The 13,947-nt window shown below is 46.9% G+C and overlaps 1 protein-coding gene and 1 pseudogene across 1 annotated transcript; both read left to right on the forward strand.

Annotated features, from left to right (window-relative positions):
• The first annotated feature begins 258 nt into the window (after positions 1–258).
• On the forward strand, positions 259–3,364 carry LOC123630724 (annotated as a pseudogene).
• A 6,130-nt stretch (positions 3,365–9,494) lies between these two features.
• LOC123630722 (carbonyl reductase [NADPH] 1-like) lies at positions 9,495–12,754 on the forward strand. The gene is made up of 3 exons (XM_045540633.1): positions 9,495–9,915; positions 10,480–10,587; positions 12,023–12,754. Exons 1-3 carry the CDS (start codon positions 9,627–9,629, stop codon positions 12,457–12,459), a joined length of 834 nt encoding a protein of 277 aa, XP_045396589.1. The 5' UTR covers positions 9,495–9,626; the 3' UTR covers positions 12,460–12,754.
• Positions 12,755–13,947: the final 1,193 nt, after the last annotated feature.

A 13,947-nucleotide genomic window follows, 5' to 3' on the forward strand; every position in this document is an offset into this window, starting at 1 on the left:
TCGCTTTCCTCTCGTTCGGGTTCTCCCCAAACAATTTCTTCAGTCCAGCTGCCACGAATCTGCAGTCCCCTACTGACCCGTCACCGCGGTTTGGCTCCGGGGAAAGCTCCTGGGCGCGGAGCCTGGATCAAAGAAAGCGCAGCGCGGGCAGAGGGCGGGCCCGGGAGTTGGGGCGTTAACAAACCTTCAGAACAGACGGCCCCTCCTAAGAGGGGAGGGACGCAGGGCCAGTGCCTTGTGGTTCAGGACTCCCAGCGCTGGGTCCCAGAACTTCCTCTGCGCGGCTGCTCTGACTCTGTCCCTCCGCTGTGCGCGCCCCGGGTGGTCGGAAGCCCGGTCGGGTCTCCACGCAGGTTCCCCGCGCGCCTCACCGGGCCATGTCGTCCTGCAGCCGCGTGACGCTGGTGACCGGCGCCAACAAGGGCATCGGTTTCGCCATCACGCGCGACCTGTGCCGCCAGTTTGCGAGGGACGTGGTGCTCACGGCGCCGGCTGTGGCGCGGAGCTAGGCTGCCCTGCAGCAGCTGCAGGCTGAGGGCCTGAACCCGGGGTTCCCCAACTGCACATCGACGACCTGCAGAGCATCCGCCCGTGCGCGACTTCCGGCGGAGGGAGTATGGGGGCTCAAACTGTTGATCAACAACGCGGGCATCGCCTTTAATGGCAAGGGATTGGCATGCTCCGAAGGGAGGTGGCCTCCCGGAGAGCCGCCTACCGGGACAGGTGCACCTGGCTGAGAAGCCCTGCGAGTATCCTCCCTCCACTCCCCACTCCTGGAGGGTCCAGAACAGGCTCCCAGGAGCAGACACGGAGCTGGGAGCTTCCCAGAGAGACAGAGTTCTCCGGAAGGGGAGGCTCTTCCAGCCAAAGGGAACTTGTTGTTTCCCTGCCTTGGACTCCTGCCGAGCTTTTCCAGGGTTTCTAAAGTTTTTGTGAGATTAGACTTCAGGGAAGTTGGATAAGGTTTTAACTGATTTTCAAATAAACCAGAAATTGCAAAAAATGCATACACAGAGATTCAGTGTGCAGCCTTCACCCACCCTCCCACAAACGCACCATCTTTCAAAAGCACTGTGTGGAACGTTATCAAACCAGAAAATTTGAATTGGGCACAATACTGTAAGCAGACGCAGACTGCAGGTGCAATTTACAGGAATTCACAAGCACTGTTGTTTTTTATCATCCTATGGAATGTTACCCCATGGCTACTATCTTTTAACTCTGCTCTCTTCTGCCCTAAAAGTGGCTGATACCACAACCTTCCATATTCAAGGAAAAGTGACCATAAAAACAAACTTTTTGGTACCAGAGATGTCTGCACGGAGTTAATCCCCTTAATAAAACCCCAAGGTGAGTGTGATGGGAACAGCACACCTTGTCTGTGCCCGGGATCCGGCTCAGCCCCTGCTGACTCCCCATGCTGCAGGTGCACCTGCCTCCCTGTTTTGTCTCCACCCTGCCAGGCACAGTTTTGCTTCAGGACTTTGTCCTTCCTTCTCCGGTGGCTGGTGGTGCTCTCTGTCCCGCTGGTCTTTGCTCACCTGGCTCCTTCTTATCCTTCAGGTCTTAGCCCAGTGTCTCCTCAGAGAGGCTGTTTATTTGCTCTGTGCCCCTCAGACGTTGCAGTGCAGTAGGATTTCACCCTGCGCCCTTTCTCTGCTCCATCAGACTGATCTTATTCAGGCTGGTGGTGCCTTCAATACCACTCATCCAGCAGGCCCTTCTAAATGTGTCACCTGCCTAGAAGACGCCCAGAGATGCTCCCACCACCACTCTATAATAAAGCAGACATTTCCAGAGGGTGCTCATCCTTCTCCCTTAAATCATCTTGGCCACTGCCCCACCATCCACCCACCAGGATCCTGCAGGTCACCATGCCCTGCCACCATATCGTCACTGACCAGGGCCTAGCAGTTGTGCCCACAGAGTTTATCCTGAATCCACCTCATGCCAGCTCTACAACAGGCCCTCAGCTGTCATACTGGACAACTACAGACCCTCCCAGGGCCTCTCCTTTCTTGGGTCTTTTCCTTCCCAGGATCCTGCATGCTGTGTCAGTCCACTCCCCCAAATCCTTCCAGAACAAAGTCTAAGCCTATAGCATGGTTTATAGGGATGTGAGGAATCTGGCGCTGCCTAGCCCCAGGCTCAGGTTAACTCCGGTACAAGAAATTATTTGTTTTATGGCCAAATTGCATAGTGGAGGAGTCTAGGCTTACTATTAACCTGGATAACATTGTACCAAATAGGCAAGTTTTCATCTCACACCCTCCCATCCTCCCCCTTGTGGTTCACAATGTCCATGAAGTCACTCTGTATGACCATGCATACCCATTGCTTCACTCCTTCTTGTAAGTGAGAACATGTGGTATTTAGTTCTTTGCTCCTGGGTTACTTCCCATATAATAAAGGCATCCAGTTCCATCCAAGTTGCTGCAAGACATTACATCATTCTTTTTGATGGCTACTAATATTCCATGGTGTATATATGTGACATGTTCTTTATCCAGTCATCTCTTGGTGGGCATTTAGGTTGGCTCCATATGTTTGCAACTGTGAATTGAAGCAGCCAATTTAGTAAGATTAAAATGGATGCCCTAGAGTCCAGTACTTCCCTGGACTCTCAACTCCTAACTTGTTTCCTTGTCTTGCACTCCTGGAAAGATGTACTACTTCTAAGACTCTGGTTCACTAGGACTTCAAGGGCAGCTCTTTCAAATGTCACCAAACTGCTCTACTCAGACACAATTTAAAGGCAGGAATGGAATTTATCATGGAACTACCACACGTTCTGTGCATAGTCCCCTTAAAGTTCTTCTGGGTAATTGTCTCTCAAATGAAAATTTTCTGGTCCAGAATCCTAGCAAATTTGGCAATTGTCATTTTTGTGCACCCTTTTCTACATAATGATATGTGGTGTGCTTTAGGTAGAGTGGTGAATGCGTCTAGCATGGAGAGTCTCAGAGCCCTTAAAAACTGCAGCCCAGAGCTGCAGCAGAAGTTCCACAGTGAGACCATCATGGAACAGGAGCTCATGGGGTTCCTGAACAAGCTTGTGGAAGATACCAAGACGGGAGTGCATGAGAAAGAGGGCTGGCCCAACACCACATATGGAGTGACAAAGATTGGCCCGTCATGATCCTATCCAGAATCCACCACAGGAACTTGAATGAGCAGAGGAAAGGAGACAAAATCCTCCTGAGTGCCTGCTGCCCAGGCAGTTAGAACTGACATGGTGGGACACAAGGCAACCAGAATTCTGGAAGAAGGACGAGAGGCCCCCAAGTACGGGGCCCTTTTGCCCCCGGATGCTAAGGGGCCTCACAGACAGTTCATATCAGAGAAGAAAGTTCAACAGTGGTGAGCTGGACTCAGCTCTATCCTTGGGACCCGTTTTCTATCCTGTACTGATTTGACCCAAAGACATTTACACTGTCAACAACATTCCTATCTAAAAAACAAAATCAAAACATCACTACCAAGAACTCACTAATATACTACTCATTGAGCGGGCTACTCGCTCAGTTGATTAGTAATTCTATGAGGTCTTTTGTGATTTCCTTTGTGATGTAGAGAGAGAAAAACTTGTAAATAATGAAAATGATGAATGAAAGTATATAGGTAAATAAATAGCCCTTTGTAGATGTCCATTTGTACACACTGTGTACAGGCCGATCCAGCTCCTTCTCAGAAGTGTCATCAGCCTATGGCTATTCTTTCCTCAAGTCGGCCAGGCTAGTTCCTCTCAGTGGTGACCTCAAATCTGTCACCATTCAAACAGAAATGCCTTCAGAGAGAAGCATTCAACACACCTGCAACTAGTCCTCCACTCTCTGCCTCCCCTTCTGCTGCAGGAGTAGACCTGTGCTCCTTCCCAGGCCACGCCCCCACCTGAGTGCTGGATCCATCCAGGATCACCTTCTCCAGCATTTGGTTCTTGCCATTATTCCCTGTCTCTCCTTCACCAAATCTTGCCTCTCTGAGATCACCACCGCATTACAGCACACTTTCATATCTTTCTCCCAGCTTTTAAAATTGAGGAGTCAAGTCATACAAAGTATGTTCTCTGGCTACCATGGAATCATGTGAACAATCAACAGTAGCAAGATAGCTAGAAAATCCCCAAATACTTAAACACCAAACAAATACAGTTCTAAACACTATAGATCAAAAAGATATTGAAAGTGTCAGCCAAAAAGGACCCATAAAGAGGTTTATTCTGAGCCAAATATGTGAGACCATGGCCTAAGGGCCACACCCAAGAAACCTTGAGTGAGTGGTTCTGCTGTGGTTGGGTTACACTTGGTTTTATATATTTAGAGACATACGAATTGTTACCAACTCCATAAGCAAATTTCAGTTACCCCTATATGTTTTTGATAATCCTCTCCCTTAACTAACTACTTGACATTTTGAGTTGTTTTCCAGAAATAGTGGATTTTCTGCAAGACAAAGGAGCTGAGATTCTGAAGCCCCCTGGGCATTTTCCTGATGCCAAGATGCACCATCCCCCACAACCTGCCCCCAAGGCCCATGTCTCTTGTTAGTTACACCAGGACCTGCCCCAGGGCACATGGCCCCTGCTGAAAAGTTCCTGATCTCCATTTAGTCAGGGAGAAGGATTTGAAGCATCTTCCCGTGTTCTCCCAAGACATCAATCATACTAAAAATATCTTTCTTCTTTGGCAAGCCTCAATTGTCTCAATAATTGGATCTTTGTGCGATGAGTAACTGGACTTAGGCGGAAACCCACTTGGAGTTTCAATATCAGAATTACATGTAAAGGCCGGCACGGTGGCTCACACCTGTTATCCATCCTAGCCCTCTGGGAGGCTGAGGCGGGCGGATTGTTTGAGCTCAGGAGTTCGAGACCAGCCTGAGCAACAGCGAGACCCCGTCTCTACTGAAAAAATAGAAAGAAATTATATGGACAGCTAAAAATATATATAGAAAAAGTTAGCCAGGCATGGTGGTGCATGCCTGTAGTCCCAGCTACTCAAGAGGCTGAGGCAGGAGGATTCCTTGAGTCCAGGAGTTTGAGGTTGCTGTGAGCTAGGATGATGCCATGGCACTCACTCTAGCCCGGGCAACAGAGTGAGACTATGTCTCAAAAAAAAAAAAAAAAAAAAAGAATTTCATGTAAAATCATAAATCAATACATGCAAGGTATACTTGGGTTCAGCCCAAAAAGGCAGGATATCTTGAAGCAGGGACTTATAGGTTATAGGTGGGTTTACAGATTCTTTGATTCTTTGAGTGGTTAAAGAAATGAAGCTATGTCTAAAGCCTTGGAATGTTTTAAGTTAAGATAAAGATGTCTGTTAATCAGAGACAGGCCACTGCGCATATACCAAACATTTGCAAAACTCAAGTGATCTGGGAACTACATTGATGGCTGGCACGTGTGCTTTAAGCTTATCCTGCATGGCTTAGGCCTGTTAATGATTTAGTATCTAATTGTTACACACAATAACTCCAGAATGGAGGGGGCAGAGCTAATCTGACCTCCCTTCTCCTCAAGGCCAGCAACTCACCTTGAAGGTTTTTCTGGGGTCCCCTGAGGCAACAGGGGTACATTCAGTCAGGCCAGGGGCTTAGGATTTTATTTGCATTCACAATTCCCCCCTATTGGCTACGATCTGCCAGTGACCGCCTCAATGCCCAAACTTTTACTTTGTCCCATCCTTGCCTGGGTAGAGCGGCTACCTGCCCTGGGTCCATCTAGGACCTCGATGGGAACCCTGAGTCCAAAGGACTTAGACGCAAAAGGCTTCCAGCCAATTAAACATTCTAGGCCACACAGGAATGGAGATGGACAGGCACTCAGCAACATTCTAAAACCTTTTTGGCAACTACGTGCAAAATGCAAAAGCCAAAAGCAAGGTTACAAAGTTAACTTATCTGTAAACATCGAGCTATTGTAATCTTGGGTTTGGTGTCAGACTTATGAAATTTCTTATGTACAACATAAGCATAGTTAAACATTTAAGCTAAGGAATTTAGAGACTTTTGTTGTATAGCAATATTTTGTGGAGTCACTTTAGTAATTTGTCTAAGGTGGCCAATAAATACCTTATACATCTGTTTGTATAAACCTTGGAACAACTATACCCAGAAAGCTCTGTCACCAGGTATCTTGATATCCTCTCTCTAAGTATCATTTAAGTCTTTGGGAAGCAGGACATTCTTTATGGCTGGGATGCATGCCTGGACCATGTGGGCCTAAAAGGCAAAGTTTCTCATGTAGTGGTGGTTTGGGCATCTGGGTGTCCGTCCTTGATCTGCAGAGTGCGGACTCATTTTGTAAGCATAACCCAAGGGCCATTCAGTCTGTAAGGCCAGCCTGGCTAAGGGGAAGCCATTTTGCTTCCAGTACGCTCTAGGCTTGTTCTGTCTTTCAAGTATAATTAACTTGCCACCTGCATACACTGCTGCGGGCACAAGACTAGAAAACCACCTTGAGGAAAAACAGACCAAGAGTCGGAATACGCCGACCACAGACTGCTGAGGACAAGACCCACCAGACAACCTAGTGTTTGCTGATAACCGGCCAGCAAGTCATGATGACGAGCACAAAGCTTGCTGTCTGCCACCAACCCCCTTTACCCCTTCCCTTTCTTTATAAGCTGCTCAGTCAGCACAGGAGATGAGATGCCTCGGAGACAATAGTCCGCTGTCTCCTCTGGCTTCTGGCACTTGGATAAAGCCCCTGTCTGTCACCACCACTCACCCCTTGTGTCTGGTTCTCAGGACGTGAGCAGCCGAACCTGCATTCACTGACCTGACAACCTGTCATGAACCAGAGGAAAGTAGAGAGACTTAACAACCAAATGTAATGTACCATTCTGGAGAGGATCCTGGACTAGAAATGGATATTATGGGAAAAGCTAGGGGAAATCAAATAAAGTGTGGAGCTTAGTTAATACTCCATATTGGTTTTTAGTTGTGACAAATGTACCACAGTACTAAGATGTTAATAACAGGAAGAACTGGTCTCAGCACGGTGGCTCACGCCTGCAGTCCCAGCTACTGGGGAAGCTGAGCCAGGAGGATCAATTGAGCCCAGGAATTTGAGTTTGCAGTGAGCTATGATGACGCCACTGCATTCTAACCCAGGCCACAGAGCGAGACCCTGTCTCAGAAAAAGAAAAGAATTATTTAGTGTATGTCATAAGCTTTTTTGATTTGTTTTGGTTTTTGTTTTTCCTTTTTCCTGGAGACAGAGTCTCCCTTTGTCACCCAGGCTGGAGTACAATGGCCCCACTGGCCCAATCCTGGCTCACTGTAACTTCAAATTCCTGGACTCAAGCATTCCTCCTGCCTCAGCCTCCCAAGTAGCTTGGACTACAGGAAGGTGCCACAAGCCCAGCTAATTTTTTTTACAAAGGTTTTATACAGATGAGGTCTCACTATATTTCTCCGGCTAGTCTCCAACTCCTGGCTTCAAGTGATACTCCCACCTTGGCCTCTGCTGGGATAATAGGCATGTGCCACCATGCCCGACATAAGGGTTTTTTTTTCTTTCCAGTTATTATGTCCTTTCTTTAGTGCCAATTCTAGAATAATTCTTTCCCCTATTAATTGTTGTTGTTACCTTTATCATATACTAAATTGTTATTAATACACGATATTTTATATGTTACCTTTCCTGGAGCATCCTGCTCAATGGACCTGTCCATTCTTGTGTTGGTAGCAGTACGAAAAGGATAAATAATTCAAAGTGAAAATCATGATTCATGGTGTTGTTACGATTTGCCTTTTGAAATTGTAGGCACCTCACCCTGTCCAACGTTCCCTGTACACCCTGTGGATGAGTGGCTCTCTTACTGCGTTTAATCCATCCCACCTCCCTCTAACACTGGCTCACCCCAGCTATGGAAGAAAGTAGCTAGTGATGTGGAGAGAGCCCAACCACTGACTCACCAAAACACACTAGGTTAAGGAAGAAAATCCAAATGAAATTCTTTATTATCCTGAGTGGGAAAAAAAAGGTTACATACTGTGTGACTCCATCTTGGCAACATTTTTGAAACAACAAGTTTGTAGAAATGGTGAATACCTTAGTGGTTGCCAGGAGATGGTGTTGGGTGAGGCAGCAAGAGACAGGTATGTATGCTAATGAAAGAGCAGCAGGAGGGACCCTTGTGATGATGGAAATGTCCTTATCTTGACTATAGTGGTGGATATACAAAGCTGTACAGGCAAAAAAGTTTATACAACAAATACACAAAAAAGCACAAATAAAAATGAGGAAATTTGAATATTATTTGTGGATTGTTTTGTTGTCAGTATCCTATTTGTGATATTGTACTATATTTTTGCAAAATGTTACCAATGAGGGAAACTGGATGAAGTGTAAGGAAGGAATCTCTACTACTTCTTCTAACTAACTGCATGTGAATCCACAATTATCTCCATAACAATTGCAGTTGAAAATAAGCAAAGTTTTTTCTCTGATTATCAACTTTTCTAAAGCAACTGATTGGAAACCTACCTTGAAATTGCAACATAACTGGATTCTACTTGAACTCATGGTGCCCAAGAGAACTGTCTGCAGTGAAGTAAATATCCTGTATCTGCACTGCCCAATGCAGTCACCACTGACACACGTGAATAGTGAGCACCTGAAGGTGCCTAGTGGAACTAAAGAACTGAAATTTAAATGCATTAGTTTTGACTGATTTAAATTTGCATTTAAATGGCTACTGTGGCTACTGGCCACCTAGGGACAACTCAGAAATGAAACTTGACCTTATACTCCTTTACTCTCTTGTTCTAAATAGTAAGGAAGAAAACTCATTTCCCATAACTGAACTAATTTATAAACTTTCTGAGGCTGGATCCATTTCTTCATTGTCGAATGGGGATAGAAGATGCATCCTCATGTGTAATTTTGAGTGTAAAATAGGTCAGGGAAGTCCCCTGTCACCTCTACACTGCAGAACCCTGATACAGGTAAGACGATGGCCCGCAAGTGTCCAGACAGGTAACCCTGTGATGAGTTAGTAAATGTTTCCCACGTTATTGGAAAACCTGGCCCAGGACAAGCCAGTGACTTTGCTTTCATATACTAAGGGGAGACACCAGCCTGTCATTTCCTTCCTTATTGTTCCACAACTCTAGTTCCAAAGACTTCAGTTCCAGACATATATTTTTTAAAACACCAGGAACAAACAAACAAAAAGTCCATACAAATGCCACATTTCTTCAAGCACAACTATAAATGGTTGAATAAATTGCAGGAACACGAAGAAAAACCCTTAGAAACCAGAGAACCAGGGATTAGGGGTGAGTTCAGATCTAGGCACGTGATCAACAGAAATGCTTGATCACTGTCAGGCGCGCAGCCAGGAGCACGGATCAGCCTTGATCTGCCTTCCGTTTTGCAAAGCCCTGGCACAGGGCTCTGCTTGGCATCCTCTGCTCTGGGGAGGGCCTGGGAGGTCCTACAAGCCCCGCCCTGGCGGAGGCGGGTCCTGCACCTGCAGCGTTGGGCTCCTGGCTCTTTTCCTACCTGAGTTCACCTGGCATTTTCCACACTCGCACAGACTCTCCCACTCACCGAGCTGCTCCAGCACCTCGGCCTGATCCCTTCTCCGGGCAGGTGCCCCGTGCGCAGCTCAGCCATGTCGTCCTGCAGGCGCGTGGCGCTGGTGACCGGCGCCAACAAGGGCATCGGCTTCACCATCACGCGCGACCTGTGCCGCCAGTTCTCAGGGGACGTGGTGCTCACGGCGCGGGACGCGGCGCGGGGCCAGGCAGCCGTGAAGCAGCTGCAGGCTGAGGGCCTGAGCCCGCGCTTCCACCAGCTGGACATCGACGACCTGCAGAGCATCCGTGCCCTGCGCGACTTCCTGCGCAGGGAGTATGGGGGCCTCGACGTGCTGGTTAACAACTCGGGCATCGCCTTCAAGAGTAAGTGGCTGGGGTGCTCAGAGGGCAGGTGGCCTCCAGTTGGGCCTCCTGCCGGGTGGGAGAAACCCTGCGGCGACTCCTGGCGCCTGGAGAGACTGAACATACTCCCAGGAGCAGAGGGAGGGCAGGGAGCTGCCCACAGAGCCAGAGTTCTCAGGCAGAGGGAGGGACTTTGAGCCAAAGGGAGCTTGGTGATTCCTTGGCTGGGATTCCTGGGGATCTTTCCCAGATTTTCCAAAGTTTTGCTGAGATTAAACTTTAGGGAAGTTGGGTGAAGTTTTAACTGATTTTGAAATAAACAAGAAATTGTAAATAATGGATACACTGTGATCCAGTGTGTGAACCCTTCATCCACCTTCCCCCCATGGTACCATCATTCAAAAATACTGTGTGGAAGCCTATCAAACCAGGAATTGACATGGACACAATACTGTAACTAGATGCAGACTTCAGACACAAGTCAACAGAATTCACGGGCACTATTTTGTGTGTCTGTGTGTCATTCTATGGAAAGTCACCCTACGGCTACTGTCCTTTAACTCTGTTCTCTTTCTCCCCTAAAAGCTGCTGACACCACACCCTTCCATATTCAAGCAGAAGTGACCCTGAAAACAAACTTTTTTGGTACCAGAGATGTCTGCACAGAGTTATTTCCTCTAATAAAACCCCAAGGTGAGTGTGATGGTAACAGCACACCTTGTCTGTGCCCTGGGATCCGGCTCAGCCCCTGCTGACTCCCCATGCTGCAGGTGCACCTGCCTCCCTGCTTTGTCTCCACCCTGCAGGCACAGTTTTGCTTCAGGACTTTGTCCTTCCTTCTCCGGTGGCTGGTGGTGCTCTCTGTCCCGCTGGTCTTTGCTCACCTGGCTCCTTCTTATCCTTCAGGTCTTAGCCCAGTGTCTCCTCAGAGAGGCTGTTTATTTGCTCTGTGCCCCTCAGACGTTGCAGAGCAGTAGGATTTCACCCTGCACTCTTTCTCTGCTCCATCAGACTGATCTTATTCAGGCTGGTGGTGCCTTCAATACCACCCATCCAGCAGGCCCTTCTAAAATGTGTCACCTGCCTAGAACACTCCCAGAAATGCCCCCTCCCACTCTATAATAAAACAGACAGTTCCAGAGGGTGCTCATCCTTCTCCCTAAATCCTCCTAGACACTGACCCCACCGTCCACCCATCAGGATCCTGCAGGTCACCATGCCCTGCCCCCATATCATCACTGACCAGGGCCTAGCAGTTGAGCCCATGAAGTTTATCCTGAATCCACCTCATGCCAGCTCTACAACAGGCCCTCAGTTGTCATGCTGGACAACTGCACAGCCTCCTAGGGCCTATCCTTTTTGGGTCTTTTCCTTTCCCAGGATCCTGCATGCTGTGTCAGTCCCCTCCCCCAAATCCTTCCAGGAGAAAATCTAAGCACATAGCATGGTTTATAGGGATGTGCAGAATCTGGCGCTGCCCCAGGCTCAGGTTAACTCCCTTTCAACATGCTCCCTATTCTGCACATGACTGGTATACATGTTGCATTGTAAACTGCTGTAGTGCTTACTCCAAGTAACGGGACAGGAGATGGACCCACCCATTAAATACACACCAGTTGAGACATGTAGCCACTTTTTTTAAAAAAATGTAGATTTAGGGGGTAATAGTCATTTTTTATTACATGGCTTATGCACAGTGGAGGAGTCTAGGCTTATAATATACCGTTATCCTGACTAGTGTATATTGTACCCAGTGAGTAATTTTGCATCTCACAGTCCCCATTACCCACCTTCAGAGTCTCCAATATCTGCTAAGTCACTCTGCATGACCATGCACACCCATTGCTTAGCTCCCACTTATAAATGAGAACATATTGTATTTGGTTCTTTTTTCCTGGGTTACTTCACTTTTAATAATGGCCTTTTATTCCATCCAAGTAGCTGCAGAAGACATTATTTCATTCCTTTTGATTGTGGAGTAATATTCCATGGTATATAAATATGCCATGCATTCCTATGCCTTTGTAGTTGTGAATTGAAGCAGCCACTTTTAGAAGGATTAAAGTGTGTGGCCTAAATGATTAAAATCATTATGCCTTTCTACATAATGATTTGTCATGTATTTTAGGCAGAGTGGTGAATGTGTCTAGCATGATGAGTGTCATGACTCTTAAAAAATGCAGCCCAGAGCTGCAGCAGAAGTTCCGCAGCGAGACCATCACGGAGGATGAGCTGGTGGGGCTCATGAACAAGTTTGTGGAAGATACCAAGAAGGGAGTGCACGAGAAAGAGGGCTGGCCCAACACCGCATATGGAGTTTCAAAGATTGGCGTCACAGTCCTGTCGAGAATCCAGGCCAGGAAACTGAGTGAACAGAGGAAAGGAGACAAAATTCTCCTGAATTCCTGCTGCCCAGGCTGGGTTAGAACCGACATGGGGGGACCCAACGCCCACAAAAGTCCAGAAGAAGGAGCAGAGACCCCGGTGTACTTGGCCCTTTTACCCCAAGATGCTGAGGGGCCTCATGGAGAGTTCATATCAGAGAAGAAAGTTCAAGAATGGTGAGCTAGACTCACAGCTCCATCTGTGGGCCCCATTTTGTACCCTGTCCTGATTTGACCCAAATGAAATTTAAAATGTCAAAATTATTCCTATCCAATAAAAAAGAAAATCACATCAAAACATCCCTACCAGGTATTCACTAATGTACTACAAATGGAGTAGGCTACTCATGCAGTTGACTGCTAATTCTACAAAGTCTTTTGTAATTTCCTTTGCCTTGTAGGGAGAGGAAAACATGTGATTGCTGAAAATCATGAATGAAAGTCAATAGTTGAATAAATTGTTCTTTATCAATGTCCATGTGTGCAGATTGTTTACATGCTGATCTAGCTCTTTCTCACATGTGTAGTCAACCTAAAAGTTAGATCAAGTGAAGGAACAGTTTAACTCAGGGGTCAGCAAACCCAGAAAGTAAAGAAGGAGCCAGACAGTGACTGTCTTCAGCTTTGTGAGGCACACAGTCTGTTTCACGTGCTCACGTCTGCCAGTGGGTAACAGGAAAGCAGACAACCTGTCAACTGTGAGCACAGCTGGACTTGCCCTTGGGCTTTAGGGAGACATGGACAGACCACGGAGGGAAAGGGTGCTGACTTGGTCTCTTTAAGGAGCCAAAGTCACTGCGGAAAAACAACAATGGCAGTGTGTGAAAGGTGAGTGGGTGATTGTATGAACCATCGAGGCATGAAAGACTGAGACAAGAGAATTGTTAAATCTTCTTGATGTAAATATGATATTTATGTAGGCTTGAAGTGTCATGAGGTCCACAACGTTAACATACCTCAGTAAAATATACACAGAGAGATCAATGGATAAGTGAAATATAACAATTTTAATAATTGTTGAGACCTGAAGGATGTATGGGTGTCTATTTTACTGTTCTTTCAACTTTTATTTGTTGAAAGCTTTCAAAACATGAGGGAGAAGTTCCAAGCTCTGCCACCTTAGCTCATGAACTCAGGCAACGTCACTGCATTTACTGTGCCTCGGTTTCCTCCGCTGTCAAATGGGGATAATAGAGGACAGCGTATATTGAGGTAAAGTGTTGAAAACAGCACCTGCTGTCATTAGTTCCTGTAAGGGGGCCTGACACTGTCCCCTGTGGTGATGAGAACTACCTATTCACCACCCAACACCCAGCTGGGCTCCAGTGGGCATCAGTAAGTGCCCACGCCTTTCCCTCCCTCCCACAGAATCGCTTCGTGATGCACAAGACCCCTGCCCTCATGATTTCTCACTCTTCCCATGATTTTCAGGCTTAGAGAAATGAAACGTGATTGCCCATTAAAGCAAGGATGGGGCCCTTATTTTAAAGTGAGGTTTACTGTACTGTACTGTATGGAAAAAGATTTACTGTACAGTTTAGCTCTTCAGTAGAGCTGTTCAGATCCTCCTAGTTGTTGTGTTTATATAATCAGAGAGCAGAACAAAAATGCCTAGGTCAAGACTGTGGTATCTCAAATGCTAGTTTGGAAATGTATACTTGAATTGCAA

Source organism: Lemur catta, chromosome 1, assembly GCF_020740605.2.
Source record: "Lemur catta isolate mLemCat1 chromosome 1, mLemCat1.pri, whole genome shotgun sequence".
NCBI lineage: Eukaryota > Metazoa > Chordata > Mammalia > Primates > Lemuridae > Lemur > Lemur catta.